This window comes from Marmota flaviventris, chromosome X (assembly GCF_047511675.1).
Source record: "Marmota flaviventris isolate mMarFla1 chromosome X, mMarFla1.hap1, whole genome shotgun sequence".
NCBI classification, from domain to species: domain Eukaryota; kingdom Metazoa; phylum Chordata; class Mammalia; order Rodentia; family Sciuridae; genus Marmota; species Marmota flaviventris.
In genome coordinates, this window is record NC_092518.1 from 56,406,108 (window position 1) to 56,432,766 (window position 26,659).

At 40.7% G+C, this 26,659-nt stretch overlaps 2 protein-coding genes and 1 long non-coding RNA gene across 6 annotated transcripts in view; 1 reads left to right on the plus strand and 2 right to left on the minus strand.

Annotated features, from left to right (window-relative positions):
- Itgb1bp2 (integrin subunit beta 1 binding protein 2) overlaps positions 1 to 4,846 on the minus strand; it is a 35,500-nt gene extending 30,654 nt beyond the window's left edge. Inside the window, exons 1-11 of one of the 3 annotated variants that reach the window (XM_071606500.1) lie at positions 4,190 to 4,838; positions 3,902 to 3,951; positions 3,756 to 3,812; positions 3,448 to 3,590; positions 2,696 to 2,790; positions 2,534 to 2,592; positions 2,324 to 2,394; positions 2,119 to 2,218; positions 1,553 to 1,666; positions 1,262 to 1,324; positions 540 to 937 (exon numbers count right to left, since the gene is read on the minus strand). In XM_071606500.1, coding sequence (XP_071462601.1) covers positions 713 to 937; positions 1,262 to 1,324; positions 1,553 to 1,666; positions 2,119 to 2,218; positions 2,324 to 2,394; positions 2,534 to 2,592; positions 2,696 to 2,790; positions 3,448 to 3,590; positions 3,756 to 3,812; positions 3,902 to 3,951; positions 4,190 to 4,253 — 1,041 coding nt within the window. In that variant the 5' untranslated portion in view covers positions 4,254 to 4,838 and the 3' untranslated portion in view covers positions 540 to 712. Of the gene's footprint in view, positions 1 to 539; positions 1,325 to 1,552; positions 1,667 to 2,118; positions 2,219 to 2,323; positions 2,395 to 2,533; positions 2,593 to 2,695; positions 2,791 to 3,447; positions 3,591 to 3,755; positions 3,813 to 3,901; positions 3,952 to 4,189 lie in introns of those variants that run through there. The other 2 variants (XM_071606501.1, XM_071606499.1) reach the window with 2 other exon arrangements.
- Positions 1 to 26,659, plus strand: part of LOC139703090 (uncharacterized) — a 639,290-nt gene that overhangs the window by 546,884 nt on the left and 65,747 nt on the right. The gene's annotated exons all lie outside the window — the stretch shown is intronic.
- Nono (non-POU domain containing octamer binding) lies at positions 4,885 to 25,270 on the minus strand. Of its 2 annotated transcripts, XM_027935890.2 has the most exons (12): positions 25,164 to 25,265; positions 24,456 to 24,506; positions 15,764 to 15,923; positions 14,412 to 14,605; positions 12,213 to 12,514; positions 11,107 to 11,202; positions 9,716 to 9,912; positions 8,779 to 8,863; positions 8,168 to 8,270; positions 7,490 to 7,529; positions 7,144 to 7,253; positions 4,885 to 5,916 (listed from the first exon to the last, which is right to left on the minus strand). In XM_027935890.2, exons 3-12 carry the CDS (start codon positions 15,912 to 15,914, stop codon positions 5,782 to 5,784), a joined length of 1,413 nt encoding a protein of 470 aa, XP_027791691.1. In that variant the 5' UTR covers positions 15,915 to 15,923; positions 24,456 to 24,506; positions 25,164 to 25,265; the 3' UTR covers positions 4,885 to 5,781. The 2 variants fall into 2 exon arrangements, with proteins under 2 accessions (XP_027791691.1, XP_027791692.1); XM_027935891.2 differs by lacking the exon at positions 24,456 to 24,506 and having other exon boundaries at positions 25,164 to 25,270.

Below are 26,659 nucleotides of genomic sequence, written 5' to 3' on the forward strand. Positions count from 1 at the left end.
ACAAAATGTACTTCTGCCATGCAACCTACCCATTTTATTACAATCCACATTAACAACTCCATTCTTTCAATTCCTGTAAGCTCTTGAAAACAACTACAAAAAAATTGGAAAAAAAAGAAAAATGCAAACTACATTACACAATTTAGCACTGTTACACTATCTGATAATGTTTATTATTATTTCCTATAGATCAGCCTTAATTTGTCAGCCAGATTGTAAATTTTCTTTGCTTATTTTGATGAGTACTAGCAACTGAAACCAGGGCCTTGCACATGCTAGGCAAGCACTTTTAACCCTGAGCTACAGTTCCAGCATGAAACTATAATTTTCTGAATGTGTAAGTCTTCTGTTTCTCAGATATCTCTGAACTACCCAATACATAACTGAGCATACAGGAAGTACTGAGTAAATATCTGATGGTTGTGAAAAATAGAATGAATGTGCACGTGCTTGTTTTTACACACATGTATCGAACGCACAGAGAAGCTGTGGGAATGAATACGATCTTACATAGTGAGGTGAGAGAATGACACTATGTGAAACTGCAGAATACAAGATTTATTTAAGGGAAAAAACAGCATATTTTGGACAGTTTTGTTCTCCCCATCTTCAGCCTCCTGCTGCTCAATGACACCAAATGTCAACCATATTCTGGTCTCAGATTCTAAGGGAGTCACTGAGGTCCTAACTAGATACTCAACTTCTTGTGTCACTATTCCCCCATCGCTTCCTCTTCCTCCTCCTCTGTCCAGCTCAGATCATCATCTGAATCCTCAGATTCTTCCTCATCCATCTCTAATACAACCCCTGCCCTAGCCTTCTCAGCTAGTGCATCAGGGTGCTCCAGCTGGGCCCAGGATCCTGGGTCAGCCTTGACCAGGGAGATTTCAACCCGAGATGGCATCAAGGAGACAGAGCTCTGCTCCACGTTTATGACCTAAGAAGGAGGGAAAGATACAGAGGAACATAGAAAAAAGAGAGAACGAAGAAACCAAAAGGATTGGGGTAGAGTGGTGATTAATGAAGAAAGAAAAATGAAAAAGGGTGAGAGAGAGGAGAGAAACAGAAGAAGGGAAAAGGAAGGAGGGGGCAAGGGAAAAGGAAATGGAGGGAAAAGAGAAGGAATATGAAAGCAAATGAAGAGAAAAATCTCCACTTTCCCACTACAACTCCTTCCCTCAGGATACCCTTTTTTCATTCCATCTGGTCCTTCTTTTACCCCATCTGTTTCCCCAACCTTTGTCCCCTTCTCTTCACTTACCCCCCAGAGCTTCATCTGTGCTTGGAACACGCGGTTACCGTCAAAGACAATGTGGATATGAAGCTGAGAAAAAAGAATTACAAGGGTAGTAACAATCAAAGAAGGGCAGAATAAGTCATTATCACAGAGAATTCAGGCCAGAGGTATGTATGATATGACTCTGACCTAAAAGTTCTCTCTTCCTCTCAGGGAACTATGGAGCCTGTAAGTTAACTGCATACAGAATCTCTGCCTATAATAGTATATCACCCAATTCACCATCCTCCCATCCTCCACCAGACCATTCCTCACCTCAGTTTGGCTGGCCTTCACCCAGTTGAATGCAGGAAGTGGAATCTGGCCATACACAGTCACCACTACTAAAGAATCTGTCTGGTGCCAATCATGACGGCAAGATGCTGGCAGCTAAAGAGAAGATGTGAATAGTAGATGGTAAAAATAAACTCTTAACCCAAAGGCCCAAGTGACGTTCTCATGGGGTATGTGCAGCAGAGTCTCAGAAAGACTAACAACAATGCTTAATGAAGCAATGCATCTGAGTTATAGAGGGATAAGGATGTTTTTTCAATACTGGGGATCGAACCCAGGGCCTCTTACATTCTAGACAAGCACTCTACCATGGAGTCACATCCTCAGCCCAGGAGCAGCATCTTATTTGGTCTGAATTAAAGGAAGAGAGTTTGGCCCTGAGGTACAAAAAGAGAGCTTATCTCTGGTATTGGGTTTTATCTTTTTTAGTGTGTATGTGGTGCTGGGGGTTGAACCCAGGGCCTTATGCATGCAAGACAAGCACTCTACCAACTGCACTATATCCCCAGCCCTGGCATTGGGCTTTAAGAAATCTGGGACTTGCTTACCTGCTTCCCCCAGTCATGTCTACCAACTCTGCATCCTGGCTGTGCCAAGAATGCCCCAAAATCCAGAGTCTGGATGCCACAACAGCTCCAAGACTTCATCCTGAGATAGAAAGATAATTCAACCAAATTTCCACACCAAGCTCCCAAAGTTACCATCAATATTGGGAGAAACCTGTCTTAAATACCACCCAGGACCCTCCCTCACCCCTCATGGAATCGAGGTGCTCCTGGGTGGTAGGTACATGGAGTAGCATCACTCTCAGGGCCTTGGTAAACCTAACAAAGATAAAGGAGTCAGGAACAGAATCAGGTCATTTTAAGGTTTACCCCACTCTGTCTCATGTTTATTCCCATCTATGCCTCTGGTATAGCATCTCTCATCCACATGCTTGAGCCCCCCAAAACTATCACTCACAGCATCACATCCTGGGTTCTGGCAGCTGGAACCAGTCCGGATCAGACTACTATCAAGTCCTGGGCAAGAGAAACAGTCAGGAACCCATTAATTTCCCCAACCTTTGTGCTATTTCTGATAAATTCTACTTGGTGAAGTTTGACCTACTAAGATTCTACCTACCTGCCCCAGGTTCTTGGTCTAGTTCCTTTTGTTCCAATGCCATTTCCAAGGCTTGAGATACATTTAGTGGCAGTAACTTTGGAGGCAACTCTGACCTAGTGGTTATAGGCAGGTTATTTAGTTCTGAGCCATGAATCATGACTGCCAGCTCCAATACTCCCACACATGGAAATAGTCAAATACTACTGAAAAGCAGGCTTGGAGAAGTTGGGTAGCACCTCATTTCCAATGTGCACCTCTGTGTGGACACCCAAATCCCCAAACCCAGAGAAATCCTTAGGGCTGCTCTCATCCATCTACTTAGTTGCTCTAATTACATTTCTCTACAGAACTACACCAGTTCATCTTCCTCTTTATCTAATTCAGAACCTGATGACTTTCTTCTCTTGCTCATATTAGTCTTACAAATTATTCTCTGCAGCCTCCTGGCTACCAATACTACTTCATTTTCTTGATGGTTTATCTTATAGCTATTTTCTAGAAAGAAAAAGAAATCAAGCCATTCTTAACAGTCTTCCTTGTGTTAAACTAAGTATATATTTGTGTGTAAGAGGAAGATATCTATCCCTCATCCTTAGAGCAAAAGGACAACACAACAGAAATTTCCTCCAAGGCACAGAATATATACCATCCAACCCCGACACCTGACCCTTCTTATCTCTTTGATCCTTAGTTACCAAACCCAAATGACCCAGTAATTACTCCTAGAAAGCTACATGAATATAGGAAAAACCCAGGAGCCTTCTCTTTACTTGGGCCTCTCTCTGAGCAAGGTCTCTTCTGACTTTGGAATTGTATTCAGAGGTCTTTGTTCCTGAAGTGAACTTGTAGCAGGGCCCTCAGGCTGAGGGGCCTCAGGAAGCTTCTCAGCACAATGCGGTCCCATAGTACAGCCCTAGTATAGATAAAGAGATAAAGATTAGAAATAGAGGGCTGGGGTTTTAGCTTAGTGGTACAGTGCTTGCCTTGCACACATGAGGCACTGGGTTCAATCCTTAGCACCACATAAAAATAAATAAATAAAGATATTGTGTCTGTCTATAAGAAATAAAGGATTTACCTTGATGTTTAAAAACTCTGAGAAATCTACAGTTCGCTTTCGGCAACAGGACCATCCCTGGTAACGAGAGACCCAGATCAGCTTTGATTCCTGGGTATACTTCCTTTGGGAAATGTTCTTGTTATCCCACCTCACCTACTGCTCACCTTTAGTGCATCATGGAAGATTGGGACCCCAGGGTGATAGCGACAGGAATCTATGGATACCAGTAGAAAGATCAAGATAGGAAAGATAACTATACCAAATATCACTTTTCCCTTTCCTCTGGGTTTTCTTTTCTTGTAAAAGAATAAATCAGCAAAGGTTTAAGATCACTCAGCCCAATTAAATAGCCAGAAGTACATGAAGTTTATCCCACCGTGCTCCCAACAGTCTTACAGTAAACCATTCCCCTAATACCCAGAGAGCCCCCAGCCAGGTCAGGATTTACTCACCAGAGAGATTGGTACTGGGGTCAAACTGTTGCCCACAGCCTTTGTTATGGCAGAGCAGAGACATGGAGGCGTTGGCAGAATAACTGAAAGGGTATTTCAAGGAGTCTGGCTGTCGTGTGGGGAACACCTCTTAGTCCGGAGGCTTTTAGCTGCCTGAAAGGGCCAGCTGTTTCTATCTTTAGTTCAGGAGGCGGACACCTCCTAACATGGGCAAGGGAACTTCAATTGGTCTCCCTAGCCAATAGGAAAGAGCACAGGAGCATTTTAGCTCTGAGGCTCAGGAAAAAAGGATCAGGCAAAGTAGTACTTGGAACTTGGGTGAGGTCAGCTAAGCACTGCTAAGACAGTTTTAGATGTTGCCAATTCCAAGCCTCTTACATACTAGCAGCTGCTCAGAAATATATACCAACTGAGACCCCCCCCCAACTCAATGAAGGTTTCTTCCAGCCCATTTTCTTCCTCTTTTAAAGCAGCTACCCTGGCAACCACATTACTTATGTGTAGTGTTAATAGCACTGATCATTTCTAACCACAATAGTATGCTTCTCACCCCATCTCCTCCCCATGTTTGTCTAGAATGATGATTATTAGTTCAATCAAAAGGGCCATAAAGGATTATCCTTACAGTCTACTGCTGAACTCCTGAGGGGAAATTCCCACCCCCCATCCCTCCCCTTCAAAAATAGCACAGAAAATTAAAAGGCTTAAAATGTATTTTAATAAGTTGATGCTGCATTACTGCTCCATTTCTCAGAAAACTCCAAATTTAAGGTATCAGGAACAAATCAAACATGGTACACCAATAAAAAATGCACAGCATAACTACCTAAGATAGGCAAGGCTAAGAGCTACTGTCAGACCATCAGCATACAGCAACCCTGTTCCCAAGATTGTACTAGGCCTATCAAGAAAAGCTGTGAATAGCAACATCATAGACACAGAAGGGTCAATTCTTGGGTTGTCTTTACCCATGAAAAAGATGGAGGCAAGTTAACACAAGAATTTTTTTTAAAGATATACTAAAATGAAAAGTTCTAAGAGAAAATGTCTTCCTTAGGACATGAAAGGGTAATATATGGGATATAACAGAACTGTTATGTATGTTGTCTGTGACCTCTGTGGACATTTGCCTGAATTCTCACCTGGGAGTGAATGGAGCAATGGGGCTAAGGTCATTGGGGGATGTTTTGTTTTTGTGGTATATGTGGCAGTGTCTCTGGGATTGAGGGGTATAAGGACAAGAAAGCAAATAAAACATGATGAAAAAAAAAAAAAATAGAACGGAATGATCAAGATTAATAGGGCTCTAACTGGATCCATTTTGCTATGGTTCACCAGCCCTCAACAATCACATTTGAGATTTCAGGAATGCACCACACAGAATCAATTAAACAATATGCCACACAGAACTGATTTGTTAAATACCACCCCTCCCTTGCCCTCTGCCTCCAGCATACTCCCTAGAGTAGTACAGGCAGGGAAGACCTAACTATTGGGAAGAATCCCTAACACTTTTCCAGGGTAGAATTCTGGCTAGTCCAAAAAGGGTCCCTTCTTTTAAGGGTTTTGGGAAACTAGACAATGCAACTTTATTAGTATCGGCGACGTTTGTTTGGAGCAAATTCAGCTCCAGGAGCGGCACGGTTGAATGCAGGAGGGGTTCCACCAATTGCCCCAATTCCTTCCATTGTGGCAGCTTGGCCAAAGCGTTCAGTTGTTGGTGGGGTCTTCAAAGAGAAAAAGAAAGCACATTACAATATAACCATTGTCCTGGGGTTCCCACCCATCTATAACCTTTGTACTGTAGGCCATTTCCGCTCAATTATTCAAGGCTCCTAATGCTGGTTATGGGTGACCAAGGATATCTAGAACTACAGTGGACAACCCTGAGAAGATGTCTGAATTAGAGATCCACCCTAAAATGATACCTTTATAATTTATCCATATTCCTCATTACTGAACAAGCAATAGCACATACTAACTTCCTAAGCTAGGTAAGTTCTAGCCAAGTCCTTTTTCCTGAGGTAGGTATGTAGATAAGGGCCATCTCCAGCAACCTTGAGGCTATCCAGTTTTGGCACTATTATGACAACAGAACCAAAACAAGCTCTGAACTCTATAAGCCATGAAACCTTTAGATTCATTTTTTAAATTTTTGTGGTACAGGGGATTAAACCCAGGATTTACCACTGATCTACATCCCCAGCCCTTTTCATTTTTTGAGATAGGTTCCTGTCACTAAGTTGCCCAGATTGGTCTGGAACTTCCAATCCTCTTGCCTCAGTATGAGTAGCTGGGAAGATTCACATCTATTTCATATTATAATGTATACCCTTTATTTGACTTGCTCCCAAAATCTACCTGTTCACCCAAGACAGCAACTAAACAGCCTGACCAATCAGACAGAGGTCAGCTGTCTTAACTCTGATATAAAAATAAAGTTTGATAACTGAGTTTTTTCAAGATTAAAAAATAAAGACATTAGGGCTGGCAATGTAGCTCAGTGATAGAGTGCTTGCCTAGCATGCAAGACACTGGGTTCCACACCCAGCATCACAAAAAAGAAAAAGAAAACCTTTAAAATGGGGGCTGGGGTTGTAGCTCAGTGGTAGAGCATTTGCCTACCACATGTGAGGCACTGGGTTTGATCCTCAGCACCACATATAAATGAATGAATGAATGAATAAATAAATAAATAGTATTGTGTCCATCTATAACTAAAAAAATATTCTCATTTGACAGAGTGTCTGCCTTGCATGCACAAGGACCTGGGTTCAATCCCCAGCACTACAAAAAAAAAATTTAAAGTTACATTTCAAGTTTATCAGTAGTCTTAAACACTGATGGATACCTATAACAAAACTGAGATAGGTCCCGAGGCAATGAAGGTAAAGCCCTTTTTCCTCTTCCTCCTACCATTTGGAAATTACTACTAAAACCCTATAGTTTATTACCAGGCCCAAAGTTCCATCCGGCATCATAGTGGCAGGTCCTGGAGGAGCTGGGGTACCAGCTGGCACAGGAGCAGGGGGCATGGCGCCTCTGTTATTTATGCCCATAGCACCTAAAGCAGAGTTGTGTGATCAGTACAGGGAATAGAGATTGACAGTTTCTTCCTATACCAAAGGAAATAATTTAACAAGACCTCTGGGCTAGATGTCAAACCCCAAGAACATGTTGTTCCTATAAATGTCAGACTTTTAAATCTGCAGTAGGTAGTAAAAGCTACATACTTCATCAGATACCAAACAAAAATGGAAAAGGAAATCAGATCCATTGATTAACCCCTTAATTCCTTACCTCCCATAGCCATCTGGCCCATCCTTATCTCTTGCTCTCTCTGAAAAAAAAAAAAATTCTTAAGAGTTCAAGACAGTAGTGCATTTTACCACCATCCACTGATGATCACTCACTAAGGGATGTGATAACACATCCCAAGAACAATGAGACCAAGACGAGGAACAGAAAGAGGGGTGAAAATAAGGGGGAGGGTGCTGGGGATATAGCTCAGTTGGTTGAGTGCTTGCCTTGCATGCACAAGGCCCTGGGTTCAATCTCAGCACCACAAAAAAAGGGGGGGAAGGGTTAGGGTTGAGGCTCACCAGTAGAGCACTCGCCTAGCACTTATGAGGCCCTGGATTCAATCCTCAGCACCACATAAAAAATAAACAAAGATATTTAAAAAATTTAAAAAGGGGGGATATTTAATTTCTTCTGGGACACCAACTTGTACAACTATAAGGATAGCAATGTCTCATCTTACAGTCACTAAGTCTAAACAGCTTTCCATCCCAAATTGCCCATGAGAAAAAGATAAGCTCCACTTCAAACCTTACCTCTTTCCTATAAATTCTTTTTCTAGAATAAGTTTCATAGCATAGAAAAACTGGTCATAACTTGGAGTCATAGTGAACAGTTCATGGTGGATTTATGATATCACAACTGGCCTGGTGTATCATGGGTACATGGGACATATACCGCATCAGGGAAGGTCCCCTTGAATCCTTCCTGCTGTCGCCGCATCATCTCTTCTTGTTGCCGCCGCATTTCTTCCTCACGGCGCCTACGCTCCTCCTCCTGCCTATAGAGTCACCAAAGTTTTTAAGATACAAGCATTCCAGGACTTGAGCAAATTATTTTAATAGGAGACTGAGCCAAGCAGATCAGTCTGCTGAAACTATCATAGCCCATCAGGAAGTAAGGCAACATCCACAGAATTATCTAGAGAACAGCACTTAGCTGCTCTCTTTATCACGGCCCCAGGAAATTCCTAGAACCATAGACAGCTAAACATCTCCCATTTCTGGAGAACCAGAGAAGCACCCAGGAGACATTTGCTAATACATTTACAAAGGTATGATATAGCACACTGGTAAGGAAGTAATGAGTTAACTCATTTTAAAAAAGGAGGGTTGGGGTTTTGGCTAAGTGGTAGAGCATTTGCCTAGCTTGTGTGAGGCACTGCATTAGATTCTCAGCATCACATATAAATAAATAAAATAAAGTCCATTGACAACTAAGAAACTATTTACAAAAAAAAAGTGTGCGGGGGTGGTAGGGTGGTAGGGATGTTTGAGAAAAGCAGTTACCTGAGCTCCAGTTGCTTTCTTTTTTGCACCTCTTGGTTGTGCAGCTCTTCCATTCTTCGAAGTTCTTCTTGGCGCCTCATCAAATCTAGAAACAAATTGATAGTATTGGTCATTCTCTTCATATATGCCCAATAATTTTCCATAAATAATGATCCAGAAAGCACAGGGCATGTGTACACTGGTAATCCCAGCTATATAAAAGGTTGAGGCAAGAGGATCAAAAATTTTGAAGCTGGCTTGGGAAACTCGGCAAGACCCCATCTCAAAATAAAACAAAAAGGGCTGGAGATGCAGCTTAGTAGTAGAGCACTTTCTTGACCCATGAAAAGCCCTAAATTCAATCTCCAGTACTAGAAAAAAAAGATGTAGAAATTAAAGAGGAACTTAATCTGAGCTGTCACTTGACGTATCCAGATTCCAAAATGAAGTCAAACCTAGCATGTCCTTGCCCATAGAATCTATAATCCTGTCACATCTCCAAGAGCATTTGCCTACCAAGATCAACATGTTTCAGGGAATAAAAGTGAAGATTTAGCATACTGGTGGCACATGTCTATAATCCCAGCTACTGAGGAGGCCAAGGCAGGAATACAAGTTTGAGGCCAGCCTGGGAAACATAGATCTATCTCAAAAAATAAACAGGGATGGAGATGTAGCTCAGTGGTAGAGTGAGCCTAAGTTCAACAACCCCCCCCCCCCCCAAACACAAAAAGTCAGAAATTTTGGTCTTTCTCAACTGAATGACACAAAGAAACTCCTGGAAAAAAAGCATTTTGTTTTTAAGTTTTAAGAATTACAGACTTCGGCTGGGATTGTGGCTCAGTGATAGAGCACTTGCTTGCCTAGCATGTGAGGCACTGGGTTTAATCCTCAGCACCACATAAAAATAAATAAGTAAAAAGAAAGAAAGAAAGAAAAAAGAAAGACTTATACTCACCCTGCCTCATTAGCATGACCTGGTGCTCATGACGAGCAGCCTCCATCTCCATTTCCAGCTTCTCACGAGCCTCCTTGATGTTGCGATCCACCTGGTCCTGCTGCTGTTTCTCCATCTCAATGAGTGCCTTCCAACGCATGGCATACTCATACTCAAAGGAACCAGGCTGTGCAAATCTGGGTGGCTGCTCTCGCTCCCTGAAGACAAGCTTCCAAGATTACTAACTTTGTTCAAGATTCCACCATCTAAAGCATCACATTCCTATTGAGTGCCAGTGAAACCATAGAACAAAGACCTGACTCTTTTAAGCATCCTTTTAAAAGCTTCCTCAAGGGGCCTGGGGTTGTGGCTCAGCGGTAAAATGCTTGCCTAGCATGTACAAGGCCCTGGGTTCGATCCTCAGCACCACATAAAAATAAATAAATAGAATAAAGGTATTTGTGTCCAACTACAACTAAAAAATAAATATTAAAAAAAAAAAGCTTCCTCAAGAGTCAGGAGTGGGCTGGGGTTGTGGCTCACTGGTAGAGCGCTTACCTAGCAATGTGTGAGGCACTGGGTTCGATTTTCAACACCACATGGAAATAAATATTTATAAAGGTCCACTAACAACTAATAAAAAAAATTTTTTAAAAAGTGAGGAGTGGCGGCAAAAATCTATCATCCCAGTGAATTAGTAGGCTGAGGCAAGAGGATCACAAGACCAGCATAAGCAACTTACTGAGGCCTGTCTCAAAATTTAAAAAAAAAAAAAAAAAGGAAAGGGTGTGGGGGCTGGGGATGTGGCTCAGCGGTTATGTGCTACTTGGTTCAATCCCCAGTACAAATAAATAAATAAATAAAAATAAAAGCTTCCTTAAGAATTGGCAAATACCAGGCTGGTGTTATAGCTCAGTAGCAGAGCACTTGTCTAGCACTTGTGAGGGATTGGGTTCACACTTCAGCACCACATAAATAAATAAAATAAAGGTATTGTGTCCATCTACAAGTAAAAATATTTTTAAAAAAAGTCAGGGCTAGGATTATGGCTCAATGATAGAGAACTTGCCTAGCACGTGTGAGGGTTTGATTCTCAGCTCAGCATATAAATAAAATAAAGTACCACTGATAACTAAAAAAACAAAGAGTAGTCAAATATAGCTGGGCACAGTGGCACACACCTGTAAGTAATCCCAGTGACTTCAGAGACTGAGTCAGGAGGGTGGCACATTTAAAGACAGCCTCAGCAACTTAGCGAGACCCTGTCTCTAAATAAAAAAGGGCTGGGGATGTAGCCCAGTGGTTATGCAGTCCTGGGTTCAATCCCTAATACCAAAATGAAAAACAAACAAACAAACAAGCAAAAACAGCATGGACAAATACCTAATAGGTAATCTATCAGGGTCACGTACTTGTGAAATTGCTGGTTCTTTATAACCAGCTTCTCTGGAAGCCCTTCTTCATCATCTAACTGGTCCATTGGCTCCACAGTCACAGGGCGAGGAAATCTGGGTAAAAGGAAGGTCAGTGTTAATAAAACTATAATACACAAGGCATCTGCCCAGCCTCTCCACTGGCACAATGAATTAGGAATTCTGAAGGAGTTTTTACATATAATCCAGGTAATTAAGTTCTTTTATTGGCATTATGGAAAACTTGGGACTAATAGGATGGAGTTAGGTGTCAGACTTATGAACATACCCACAAAATATATTGCAAGTACATCAAGATGCAGGACTTACCTACAACCTGAATACCCAATATCTACAAAACCCAAGAAAATTAACTGGGGTAAATTCTAAGAAATACTGCATGTACAAAACAACTTTTCAGAGTTCTAAAACTTCGCAGTAGAAGACAACTTAATAAGGATTAAATGGCAACCTAACTAAAAGACTAGAAACTCTACTAGAAAGCTGAAATAATTAGTCTTTAAATGGGGCCTGGAATTTTAGCTCGGTGGCAGAGCGCTTGCCTCACACATGCTAGGCAAGTGCTCTGAGGCATTGGGTTCAATCCTCAGCACCACATAAACACAAATAAAAGCATTCTGTCCATCTACAACTACCAAAAAAAGTTTTAAACATGCCTATAATCCCAACTAATCAGGAGGCTGAGGAAGGAGGATCAAAACTTTCAGGACTGTCTGGGCAACTTAGCCAAAACCTGTCTCAAAATAAATTTTCTTAAAAAAATGGGGGGGGATGGGGTTATGGCTCAGTGGTAGAAGAAGCACTGGGTTTGATCCTCAGCATCACATAAACACAAACAAAATAAAGGTACTCTGTCCATCCACAACTAAACCAAATTTTAAAAAGTGGGGAATGGGGACTGGGGCACTTAGTTCAGCACTGAAGCACCTGTCTATTACATGCAGGGCCCTGGGTTTGATTCCCCAGTGTTACCAAAAAAAAAAAAAGTCTTTAAATGAACATAGGGACATGGTTACTAGAGGTTAATTCCGTAGTCCAGAAACAATTAGGAATCCAAGGTCTATTTCTGAAAACCCTTCACTTACGTGGTTAGCAGGAAAGACCCTTCACTGCATCTGTCCAGAGCTTTCCGAGCAGCTGGCTTCCCTGAGAACTCAACAATGCCTTTTCCTGAGGGTCTTCCTCGATCATCCACAATGACTACAGCCCTCTCCACCTGGCCAAACACAGAAAAAGCTTCTTCCAGCAGTTCGTTAGACACGTACTGAGGAAGGTTTCGAACAGTAAGGGATGCACTATGGCAAGCAAAGCGCACACGCAGCTGTTTTCCACGGAGTGGCATATTGTCCAGCTCTACTTTGGCAATTTCCGCCAGAGTTCGTGTTTCCTAAAAAGAAAAGAATTAGAGTAACTCAGTTTAACAAAGACTGAGCAGCTACTGATAACCTAATGAAAATCTCAGTAACAAAATTATTAGCCCAAAACCTTGGCAGTAAGCACATAAATAAACATAGGTATACTGGATGTTGTGGCACACACCAGTAATCCCAGTGACACAGGAACCTGAGGCAGGAGAACCTCAAGTTTGAGGCCAACCTCAGCAACTTTGTGAGACCCTATCTCAGAACAAAGGGCTAGTGATGAAGTTCAGTGCTAGAGCTTGTCTGTGGATTCAATCCCTACTACTTGGGGAAAAAAAAAAAAAAACATGGAGAGGACTAGAATTATACTGTCTTTCAGGTTAACTCCTTAGTTACCCTAATTGATTGGAATTGGAAATTCTACAAGTTCATACAAGTAGAAACAGGTCAGATCATTCATAACCAAAGACCATCCTAAAATCTAAGCTATTTATAAATATTTTAATTTTCTGTAGCAACATAAATAATTATGTCCTCCAACAGGCATCTTTTAGAACCACAGACCTTGAATGAGACACCCACATCTCCTTGCATCACTAAAGAGTGATTTTGATACTCAGAGAAAATGACTTGCCTGTACAGTCTTTAGTGGCAGATAGGAATGAAAACTAGTTCTGACCACCCTATCCGGTGATCTTGATGTTATATTATTTTCCTAACTTATAAAGGTGGATATCTTGAAATATTTTTCCTGCATACAATTTTCTCAAATCAAAAAGAATTTTAAAAATAGGTATACATCTAAAAATGGGTGGCATTAGCCAGACATGGTGCTTCATGCCTGTAATCCCAGCAACTTGGGAGGCTGAGGCAGTCACAAGTTCAAAACCAGCCTTAGCCATTTAGTGAGGTTCTAAACAACTCAGCGAGACCCAATCTCAAAATTAAAAATAAAAGGGTAGAGTACCCCTGGATTCAATTCCCACTATCAACAACAAAAATGTAGAATTGGCCAGGCATGATGACAAACAAGAGTAATCCCAGCTATTCGGGATGGCTGATGCAGAAGGAATTGAAGTTTGAAGCCAGCTATGCAATTTAGGGAGAAGTTGCCTCAAAATAAAAAAATAAAAAGTACTGAATATGAAGCTCAGTGTAGAGCACCCCAGGTTCAATCCCCAGGACCAAGGGGAGAAAAAACACCCCACAGAATGTCTAGTTGAACACAAATCTTATATTAAAAAATATAGCTCGGTGGTAGAGCACTTGCCTAGCATGTGTGAGGCACTGGGTTTGGTTCTCAGCACCACATATAAATAAATAAAGGTGCATTAACAAGTAAAAAATATTTTTTAAAAAATCAACATACTAAACTATACTCACTGGACAGCAAATGGGGGAAGGCATAGATAAAAATAAAATTAACATGAGGTGATAATTACTGAAGTTCAGCAGTGCATGTTCATTATACTATTCTGTTTACTAGGTTTTTTTTTTTTTTGGGGGGGGGAGGAGGTACCAGGGCTTGAATTTAGGGACACCAAGTCACATCCCCAGCCCTTTTTTGTATTTTATTTAGAGAAAGGGTCTCACTGAGTTGTTTAGGGCCTTCTTAAGTCTGACTTTGAACTCACCACCCTCCTGCCTCAGCCTCCTGAGGCACTGGGTGTGTACCACTGAGCCTAGCTATTCTGTTTATTTTAATGTTTGAAATTTCCCAATTAAATTGTAAAAAGTTCTAAAGGACATAAATTAGTCTGTTTCCTAGGAAAGTGAGCCGATATCGTCCTTACAATCTACATAAAAAAATTTATAAGCATCTAACAGTCTGAAAATCATTTCCACTACATACTTATGGTTCCATATCCATCATTCCCAAACATCCCTTCCTCTTTAAAGCACATAAAACCCACAGTTGCTCACCAAGCGGATAAAGCCAAAGCCTTTATCCTTATGAATGAAAACTTCGCCTGCCTTCCCGTATTTCTCAAATAGTTTCCTCATTTCCTCCTCAGTGATGTCAGGAGGGAGATTACCCACAAAGAGACGGCTACGTTGGGTGAAGGTCTTCTCTCCTGGTTTCCTAAAATTCTTCAGGTCAATAGTCAAACCTTCATCTGTAAGAAGACACACAGTGACTCAAAAGATCGGGGAGAAAGATTTACAGTCACATTATCAAAGAGCTGTCTGTAACTTCTGCTAGATTAGGAAAACAATTGCTGTAGAGAAAGCAAATATCATTTCCCAAAGCAACCTATCCACTCTCTAGTTAATGAAGCTTCACTGATACATACACACACACACACACACACACACACACAAGAGGTACGGGCCCAAGAAAAAATTAAGCAGTTTAAGGAGTCCTATGTCACAACTAGATTGTTTTTTTTGTACTAGGGATTTAACCCAGGGGCACTCAAGTACCAAGCCACTTCCCCAACCCTATTTTGTATTTTATTTAGAGACAGGCTCACTGAGTTGCTCAGCACCTTGCCGTTGCTGAGGCTGGCTTTGAACTCATGATCCTCCTGAGCAGCTGGGATTACAGGCGTGCACCACCACTGCATATAGCTAAATTTTTAAATTTATAAAATTGCTCAGGGCTGGGACTGTAGCTTGGAGATAGGACTATATCTTGTGCCCCAGTGTTAAATTGCAATAACAATTATAAAAAATAATTGCTCTATATTCCTAAATTCTTAAAAAATTTAAACTATAATTGTCATTTTCCTAACCTCTTTCTAATCTTCATTACCTTAATAGTTCCTATTCTTTTAGGTTAGGGCAATGGAAAAAAAAAGAAATTGGTTGTGTTTGCCTCACATGCACAAAGCCCTGGGGTTCAATCCCAGAACTACCAAAAAAAAAAAAGGTATATTCTTTGTAGGAATTTTTGGAAATAAAAGAGTTAAGACTGGTTATAATCTTAATCAGAGGGATATAATAGGTACTCACATGTTTACTGAGTGAATGGAAACATACAAAGAGTTATCCACGTTTAAAATGGCCTGGAGTAGGCTCCGGGCAAAAAGTATTATACTCAGTACCAGATTTCTCCAATAAGCTTTAAAGACTTGCCCTATATTCTCTTGAACTATCAGTCATCTGATGACCATCCCTAAGAACCACGCTGAGGTACAATATACAAACATCTATTGGAAAAAAGTAGGACACAAAGCCTTTCCCTTATAATAATCCCTGGAGACTAATCTAAAACCAAGAACCCACTCCCAAGAGGAAATATATTTCTACAACATCACCTAGCATTTACTCACTTTGGCTGCTGGCCTGTTGCCCATTTGCAGGTATTGGTGGTGGTGGTGGCTGCTGCTGTTGCTGCTGGTGGTGCTGCTGGTGGTGATGCTGATGATGTTTCCTTGGAGTATGGTTCTGTTTCTCCAAATTAAAGGTTTTATTGCTCTGCATTTTTGCACCCTAAAAAGAAAAAAAGTAGACTTATCAAATACATTCAGTGATGAAAATGCAGCCCATCCCATCCTGATGACCTTCATGTCTTAATTACCTTTGATATTCTAGCTTTTACTGAATCCAAACAATTAGTTATGTGGAACACTATGGCAAAAAAGTACAATTTGAAAATCTAAAAACACACTGTGAGGCCCTAAATTAAATCTAATCCCCAGCACTTAGAGAGATATGAAAAGCAGCCAAACAGAACTCAATGAAAATAACTGGCACTAAAATAACTTAAGGGACCTCCCAATTCTATTCTATACATTAATAGGAAACCAACTACCTCCCCCAAATAATCTCCTTAAAACTTGGCCCCATCACATGCATGTATAATTTTGGGTTTTTTTGGGGGGGCAGTACTGGGTATTGACCACCGGGTCTCATATATACTAGACAAGTACTCTACTACTGAGGCTACATCCCTGCCATTCTTCATTTTTATTTTGAGACAGAGTCTTGCTAAATTGCCCAGACTGGTCTTGAACTTGCCATCCTCCTGCCTCAGACTCCCAAGCACTTGGAATTACAGGAGTGTGCCACCATGTCTGGTTCCTTATCATGTATTAAAGCACATTTAAAAACAATGATTGGGGTTGGGGTTGTGGCTCAGTGTAGAGCATTTGCCTGGCATGTGTGAGGCACAGGGTTAGCACCACATACAAGTAAATAAGTTAAATAAAGGTTAATTGACAGCTAAATATTTTTTTAAAAAAAAACAACAACACAGGCTGGGATTGTGGCTCAGCGGTATAGCGCTCGCCTAGCATGGGCAGGACCCGGGTTTGATCTTCAGCACCACATAAAAATAAAGGCATTGTGTTGTGTCCATTTATATCTAAAAAATTTTTTAAAAAATCACAATGATTATGACTAGGGATGTAACTCCGTGGTAGAGTGCTTGCCCAGCAACAAACACAAACACACACACACACACAGACAATTACAATGACTGAAACAGATTCTAGTTATCACAAAAGACAAAGTCTAGTTCTTCCCTGGCACCTAGCATGGTCCTAAACCCATAGGACACTGCAGAATCAGTAGTGGGTAAGTATGGGTTGTGGGGTTAAACATACTTAGGTTTGGATCATGGTCCTAATGTGTACCACCTATGTATTAGTAAATTACTTCTTATCTGTTTCTTCTGATATTATAAGGCCATCTCAAGGTGGCTAACAAATATTTGAAACACTCATCTGGCATACAGTAAGCATTCAAGGAAAGCTATTCATCATAATGGAAAGATAAGTAACTACCAAAGCAATAAAAGCAAATATAAAAAGATGACTACTATTATCTTGCCATTTAAAAATCACAGGTTAAAAATAAAACAAAATACAAATTCTTGGTATAACCCAGACTGAACCCACTTGGTACTCTTTAAAAATTTTCTAATTGACCAGGTCAAAAAACTGAGGATCACCCTCCTCATCCAAGGACACTTCTCCAGAATATGAATTAAGACAAGTTCTCCCAATCAGAATTTAGCTGAAGATGCAGGAAAGGACCTTTTCATGAATATTATACTGTTAACGTTTTATCTATCTATCTATAAAATTATTATTATTATTCAGATAAAGGAAATGTGACAAAAGTCTCGATAACTGTTGGTTTTAAATGATAGCTATATACAAAAATTTTCCTAAACCGGGTGAGGTGGTGCATGCCTGTAATCCAAGTGACTCAGGGGGCTGAAGCAGGAGGATCATGAGTACAAAGTCAGCCTCAGCAATTTATCAAGGTCTTAAGCAATTTGGCGAGACTCTGTCTCTAAAAAATATAAAAAGGGCTTGGGGTGTGGCTCAGTGATCAACTGCCCCTGGATTCAATCCCTGGTACCAGAAAGAATTTTTTCCTTATATCACATCCAAAAGTAAGAACATGGCAGGCATGCAAAAACATAAATAAACTAATTAATTTTTAAAAGCTGGACCAAGTCCTGTAATCCCAGCACCTTGGGAGGCTGAGATGGCAGGATCCCAAATTCAAAGTCAGCCTCAGCAACATAACAAGGCCCTAAGAAACTTTCAAGACTCCATCACAAAATAAAAAATGAAAAAATCTGGGGATGTGGCTCAGTGGTTAAACACTCCTAGGTTTAATCCCTAGTATAAAAATAAAACAAAAAAAACCCATGAGAACCTCAAACCAAATTATCATATTGTATCCAAAAATTATTTCATAAGACAATAGATGAAACAAAAGCTATCAAGATGTCCAATACTCATTTTGATACTGGGGATTAAACCCTGGGTTGTTTTACCACTTAGCCACACCCCAGCCCTTTTTAGTTTGTTTTAATTGGTAACTGGGGAATGAGCCCAGGGTCATTTTACCACTGAGCTACTGACCTACATCCCCAGAACTTTTTTATTTTGAGACAGGGTCTTGCTAACTTATTTACTGCCTTGCTAAGTTGCTGAGGCTTACAGGCATGTGCCACCAAGACTGGCCCTTGAGTAACTGAGGCTGACCTTGAACCTGCCATCCTTTTGCCTCAGCCTCCAGAGTTGCAAGGATTATAGGCCATGCCACCATGGCCAGACGACACTTTTGTATTTTGATATAGCATACACAGATGGAGTATAACTTTCCATTTTTGTGATTATACACGCTGTGGAGTTACACTGGTCATGTATTCAGATATGAACATAGGAAAATTATGTCCAATTCATTCTACTGTCTTTCCCATTTCCATGTCCCCTCCCTTCCTCCCATTCCCCCTATCCAATTCAGTGAACCTCCTCCACTCCTCCCTCCCCACCTGCCTATTTTGACTCAGCATCCGCATATCAGGGAGAACATTTGGCCTTTGGTTTTGGGGGACTGGCTTGTTTCACTTAGCATGATAGTCTCCAGTTCCATCCATTTACCTGCAAATGTCATAATTTCATTCTTCTTTATGGCTGAGTAATATTCCAGTGCCACTCTTTACAAGTCAGGAATACTACTCTTAGAAATTCAGCCTAAGAAGATTTTAATGATCTTCATGGTAACAAAATAAAAATAATTTAAATACCAAAATTAGAGGAATAGGCTGGGGTTTTGGTGCAGTGATAGAGCACTTGCCTGGCATGGGTGAGGCATTGGGTTCAATTCTCAGCACCACGGATGAATGAAACAAAGGTTCATCAACAACTAAATAAAACAATTTAAAAAAGGTTTTTTATATTGTTATGGTATATCTACACAATGGATGTTTCAAAACAGTAAAAAAAAATTATGAAGGTCAGAGCTGGGCATGGAGCTCAATGGTACAATGCTTGACTGGAGGGCACAAAACCCCAGGTTCAATCCCCAGCATGGAAAAAAATAAATCACAAAAACATCATAAACATGAAAAATGTTTGCTCTTAAGGGCGAATTTTTTTCTTAATTTAATGTATGAATGCAGGAAAGGAACAGAAGGTAAACAAAAATAAAAACTAGTGCCTTACTTTCAGGTACTTGAAAATTTTTCATTTTACTAATTCACTTAATAAATGTTCACTGAATGCTTACTATTTGGTAGGTGCTAATCTAGATGCTTGGGATGGATCAGTTAACAACACATTTGTGTCTTCCAAGCTTACTTTCAAGGGAGAAATAAAATGGTATAAATAAGGAAATCACACAGTATTTAACAGGTAGGTACTATGGGAAAAAAAAAAAAATAGGGAGCCGGTAAAGCAGGCAGTGAAAAGAGGCAGACTTCAATTTTAAATAGAGCAGTTCACACTTAAAGACAGACTTGAATTTTCTCATCATTGATTAATATTGTGATTCTCAATCCTACAAAGCATCCGAAATTACAATAAGGTACTCATTACAAAATATATCGTGAATATAGAAAACTAGCAGGAAGCAGTGGTGCATGTGTAAAATCATGGCGACTAGAGATACTGGCACAAGGAGATCTCAAGTTTGAGATCAACCTGTCTCAAAACATAATAGAAGAAGGCAGGCACAGTGGTGCACACCTGTAATCCCAGCAGCTCAGAAGACAAAGGCAGAAGGATCATGAGTTCAAAACCAGCCTTGGGGGGGGGGGGGAAAGCAAGGCACTAGCAACTCAGTGAGACCCTGACTCTAAATAAAATTCAAAATAGGGCTGGAGGTGTGGCTCAGTGGTTCAATCCCTGGTACCCAAAAGGGCTGGGGTCATGGCTCAACAGTAGAGCAATCGCCTTGCACGTGTGAGACCTGGGTTCGATCCTCAGCACCACATAAAAATAAATAAGTGAAATAAAGGTATTGTGTCCAACTATAACTAAAAAAATAAATATTTAAAAAAAAATAAAAAATAATAAAATAAAATAAAAAGAAGAAGGGCTGGGGGTATGGCTCAGTGGTAGAATACTTGCCTAGCATGCTTAAAGCCCTTGGTTCAATCCCAAGTACCAAATAATAAATATTTTTCATGGTACTATAACAATCAAAATAACTTAAATATCCAAAATTAGAAGAATGGTTTATGTTAAATTATGATACATCAAGTGTGGTGGCACATGCCTGTAATTCCACAACTCAGGATGTTGAAGCAGGAGGATCTAGTCCAAGGCCAGCCTCAGCAGGTTAGTAAGATCCTATCTCAAAATAAAATAAAAAGGGCTATTGGGTGGCTCAGTGGTAGAGTCCCTCTGGGTTCAATTTCTAGGACTCCTCACCCCCACACAAAATTACATCTATACAATAAAATGTTTCACAGCATTAAAAAGTTTGAAGACGAGGACTGGAGTGCAATGGTTTTATGAAGAAATAGAACTTACAAATAAACATAAAACTAAAATCCACAGACCTACCACCATAGTCATTGTTAACAGTTTAGAATACTCTTCTAATATTTTAAACTGCGTAATATAAAAAAAAAAACTATAATTTTTCTTCATGATGCATCATGAACAGATTTTCTGTCATAAATCTTTTTTCCCTCAGTACTAGAGACTGAATTCAGGGGCACTTTACCACTAAACTACACAAATTCTTTTGAGACAGGTGAGACATGTCTAAGTTGCCCAGGCTGGCTTTTTTGCAATCCTCCTGCCTCAGACTCCCAATCACTGAGATTACAGATGTGTCTCAACCCAAGTCATTAAGTCTTTTACATTGTTAATGGACACAGTATTCAGCTATCAACCAAACCCCCACTACACTCAACACTTAGGTTGTTCATTATTTACATCATTGTAATCAATATTCATAGATCTATTTTGAGGCACATCCAGAACTAAATATTCCTCCTGCAATTTCCATTTTTTTTAAATTCACCTTCCAAGTCATACATCATTATTTCAATAACTGAAATCATAATGCAACATTATATGTTCAGCTTTTCCTTATTTCTGAAGTGTCAACATAATTTCAAACAGCTAAAAAGTCAATCTGAACAGATGCTAATTTACTAAACTATTCCCTACTACTACCCCAGCCCGGGCTTTGCCTTGTAGCACTTTGGATTAAACCAAGGGGCCCTTTACCACTGAGCACATCCTCATTTTTTTTTTTTAATTTGAGGCAGTGTCTAAGTCACCCAGACTGCCTCAAACTTTTTTTTAAATATTTATTTTTTAGTTATAGGTGGACACAATATCTGTATTTTATGTGGTGCTGAGGATGGAACCCAGTGCCTCATGCATGCTAGGTGAACACTCTACCTCTGAGCCACAACCCCAGCCCGTCAAACTTTTGATCCTCATGTCTCAACCTCCCAAGAAGCTTATTACAGGTGTGTGCCACCAGGCCTGGCAGCTTTTTCTTATTACAACGCTGCAGCAAATGTTATTGTTTCTAGCTTTCTGTTTAATTATTTTCTTAGGATAACTTATTTATTTATTTATTTTTTGATACTGGGAAGTAAACCCAGAGGCACTCTACTACTGACCTACATCTCCAGTCTTTTTAATTTTTTGAGAAAGGTTCTCACTAAATTTCACAGGTAAATTCAAACTTGTGATCTTCCTGTCTCAGCCTCCCAAGCAGATGGGGAATAGTTAGGTTCGCAGGCAAGTGCCACCTTGTCAGTAGTACAGCATAGTGCAGCCCTGTTTTTCAAAAAGGTTAATTTTAAACACCATGAACAAGTGTAGTAGCTTCACAGTAAATGGGGCACCTTTTTTAATGTAAGGAAAGCAAAACTTGAAATGTAGCTTAGTGGTGGAACACTTGCCTAGTATATGAAAGGCTCTGGGAAATTCAAAATTCAATTCCTAGCTTCACAAAGGGGGAAAAAAGAGGAAATCTTGTTTTTAAAAATAAGATGGGCTGAGTGCTGCGGTGCACATCTGAGACTTGGGAGGCTGAGGCAGGAGGATGGCAAGTTCAAAGCCAGCTGTAGCAAAAACCCTGTCTCTAAATAAAATACAAAATAGGGCTGGAGATGTGGCTCAGTGGTTGAGTGCCCCTGAGTTCAATCCCTGGTAATCCCCCCACAAAAAGACAGAAACTGGGAGTGGTGGTGCATGCCTGTAATCCCAGCAGCTGGGCAGGCTGTGGCAGGAAGATTTCAAGTTTGAGGCCAGCCTCAACAACTTTGTGAGACCCTAAGCAACTTAGTGAGATGTTGTCTCAAATTTTTAAAAAGGGCTGGGGATGTAAGTCGGTGGTAAAGCACCCCTAGATGCAATTCCTAGAACAACAAAAAAGATCATCCATCTGTATCTGCAGGGGGATCCCAAGTTCAAAGCCAGCCTCAGCAATTTAGCAAGGCCCTGAGCAACTTAGCAAGATGCTGTCTTAAAAAGTAAAAATGGCTGGGGATGTAGCTTAGTGGTTAAGTGTTCCTGGGTTCAATCCCCAATACCCCACCCCCACAAAAAAAGGTAGGAAATTAAAACTTAGAAAATTTAAAGTTCATACCAGAAACATTTGGGAATGTGTTAAAGTGGCATTAGAATCAAATCTTTTCCTATTTGAGCCCCAGATATTAAATACCCCCCCTTCCCCTAGCCCCAAAGTGACCAAGGGCAGAAACTTGGGTTAATTTTACAGTCATTTCTCCCACTAGTTCTTCAGGTTAGAATCCAAGGAACCTTTTTTTTTCCCCCTCCAGCCTTTAATTTAGGAGTCAATGGCCCATGTCTCAGTAGCTTATATCATATTCAGGAATCCACAATACATATTTATATGTTAACAGAAATCTTTATGTAGAGATCCCTGCAAATTTTAAACATTCATAACCCTATATGTACAACATTTTATCACAACCTAATAGAAATTACCTATCTCCCAGAGGATAAATCACTAGGTGCCAAATGTCAAGATGTTCTAAATTATTTAAGATTAATCCAAGTAAGGTTGTTATTATTATTTGTGGTGGTGGTTGTTATTTTGGTTTTAGAAAGTATAACCTGGAAGTTAAGAGAATAACCCCAGATATTTGATCATTAAAAGTCAGGTACTGTGCTACGACTACATTATCTCATTTAATGCTTACAGCTATTATTCCTGATAAGGAAATCCATCCAATTTCACAAGAATGTGATGGAGCAAAATCTTGAACTGTTGAACTTTAAAACTCTTATTCATCACTATGCTACACATATAACTTGATTTCAGTTTACACTCCAAAGTCACTGGCTCTGCCACCTTTACTTTCAGCCTGTTTCCCCACCTGGCATGATGGGAAAGTTATCTACCTCACAGGCCCAAATGAGATAGGTACACAGAGCACCACCTCTCATACAAGGAACAAAGCTAGCAATAGTTCCTGAAAACAGCAACCATCCTATTTTTGTGTTTCTGAATAAATGTTCCCACAACTCTAGTCTTTACAAACTTTCCCTTCATGTATTCTTCCCCAAAGCAGGCATTCACTCCCTAAGATTAATACTGTGTGAAACATCTTAAATACTATATTGTGCAGTACCCACAAAGTACCAAGTAATAAACTCACTACCCTCTAACTACTGGGATTCCGAAAAAAGAACAAAGTATAAAGATCAGCAGCAAGGGTTTCTGTCTCTTATCCATCTCTAAGTCTAAGCCTGATGAAGAACTTTTAAGAGAAAATTTGTACTGATGGTTTAGAAAAACTTTAGCTACTGAGCATGACAGAAATACACAAGAATTTAGGTACAAGACCAAACATTAATCACACATCTGAAATCCAAATAAATGTTCCCTCAATTTTTAGGAACAGGGCCAAATAATTAAGAGGAAAATGCTGGTAATATATCTGGTGCAAATCTACCAGAATGAGATGGCAGGCACCCCGGATGGTCAGCCTGAAAGGTATAAAATGCATGCAGGGTAAGGTCCTTTTATCCTAAGAGTGTCTTAGGACCTTTCATTTAATAACAATGAAGTTGGACATGCATACAATATTAACTTATTTACTGTCCCCCTACTAGAGTTGCCAGATTTACCAAATAAAATACACAACTCGAGTTAAATTTTACTTCCAGGTTAAAAAGGATTAGTGTAAATACCATGCAACATGTATAGAAAAATAATTGGTTGTCTATGGTAAATTCTTAGTTGAGATCTCCACACTGTATCTAATAATCCTACACCTACCTCAACTTCGATTGAAGACAGCAAAGTGCCTCCCAGTCCTAACCTCGACTTCTGTTAAAAACAAAGCAAGGTGTCAGCTTACGATTAGACTTTCTCAAAGTAGAAAATAATCGACAGGAAAGCTATAAATTAAAGTTTCACTTAGAAAAACGATGCTATAAATGGCATGACGAACTAAGCACCAAGACCGAAAAATAGGCACACAAAAACCTAAGTACGAAAGCCATGAAGTCTCCATTAGGAAAGGAACTTCCCAGGTAAGAATTTTCACAAAGAAACATGGCTCGAGGGGCCCCACTTGCCCTTTCCGATTTAATGGCCTCGCGGGGAGGAGGAGCGTCCGACAAAGCGCCTCCTCCTCCAACCGCGACTTCAGGGCTCTCGCATAATAGACCCCACACCCTCGGGCCCAGGGCGGCTCAGAGGCCGAGAACTTACTAACACGACTAAGATTGGGCAATGAGTCGCACAAAGAAACGGGGCGGGAAAGAAAGGGCTACAGTTAAAGCCTTGAGCGAGCAGAGCTGAGAGAGAGCTGGGCCCCGCGGGTGGTCTGAAACCGTGTGGCAGCGGAGACAAGGCCTCAAGGGGCCTTTGAACCTCCACCCTCTCTCTAAACCTAACATCGCCCTCACCTCTTCCTTCACGGATTGTTGCAAGAAACCTCACTTCCCTCCCGAACAACAACCAAGCCGTCCCAAAACTCACCCTCTACACACAGTCCTCTCCTCAGAGTAACGGCGACGCTACACGGCCTCTACCGTCCCGAGAAAAGAGCGCGCGACCGCCGGAAACGAGACGACGGAGCTCGGTGCCTCCCAAGGGGTACGAAGTGGCTTTCCTGATTGGTTATCTGACCTGCCAATCAAGGTTTATCTCCAGAGGCGGAATCGTTTTTCCGCCATTTCTTAGATTCTATTGGCTACCGAATGCCAAAGACTTGAGTTCGTGCGAACGACAGATGGGGACAAAGAGCGAGGCTTTGTACCTAATGCGCATGCACAAGCGATGGTGCGCGTGAGACGGAAAAGGAAGGGGGGAGGGGGAAAAAGGGGTGGGGGGTCGGAAGGAGAGACCTAAACGGACTAACCGAAAGACTGAAAGACCAAGTGGTGGGAGGGGGGAAGGAGAGGAGAAAAAGGGAGAGCGAGGAAAGTGGAAAGAGAGAGAAACAGAGGAGAAAATGCGCGCGTAGGCGTGCTCTGAGAATTCTTGCACTGCGCCTGTGCAAGAAGCAAGAGTAACAATGTCATTGTATTCAATGTAATAGATCTAGTTTTTTCCGACAGAAAAGATGCCCCGCCATGTTTCTTTCCTCATACTTCCTCATTAGGGCTTGCACCCTGACACCCCGTACTTATTCAGATTTCTAGTTGCTGCTTCTGCTGCCAGGTTTATTCGGGAATCATAACTGAACTGGTTATGGCTATAGAAAGGGGCTTTAAAGGGAGGGAGCTTGACACCTTAATCTGTGATTACACAGAATTGTAACTAGCACCCTGATTTCCATGGTAACCGGGGAACCTAGCAGTTCACACATCGCTATTGATCCCATGACTTACAGAGATATTCAACAGGTGTCATCATTGCATGGATATGGTGGAGGCCTTCAGATCAAACTGATTTTATATCCTATACAAGGCCTCTCAGGTTTCATTGTTTCAGTAACGCCTAACTCACCTATGGTTAGCCAAGTGTTTAAAGACTTAACTATTGGTAGGTAATTCCCACTAATCAACTAAATCACACTCAGGGTTGCAGAGTATCACAACTGATACTACTTTATATGGGAACACTGATCTAGATTTGTGCTGTCCAGTAATGTTCCATGTAATGGTGGAAAGGTTCTGTAACTGTCTGTTCAATATAGTGACTACCAGGCACATGTGGCCATCCAGAACTTGAAATGTGACTAATGAAACTGAGGAACTGAATGTTTAATTTAATTTTATTTTAATTAGCTTAATTTTATTTATTTATTTTTTTTTGGTGCCTCACGCAGGCTAGGCAAGCACTCTACCATTGAGCCACATCCCTACTCCTAATTATCTTAAATTTAAATAGCCACATATTAGCTACCACATTGGACACCCACAATATTGGACATATCAAGACCAATGGTTCCCAAACTCTTTGAGAAAAATAAAGCTGGGTGCGGTGGCACATGCCTGTAATCCCAGTGACTGGAGAGACTGAGGCAGGAA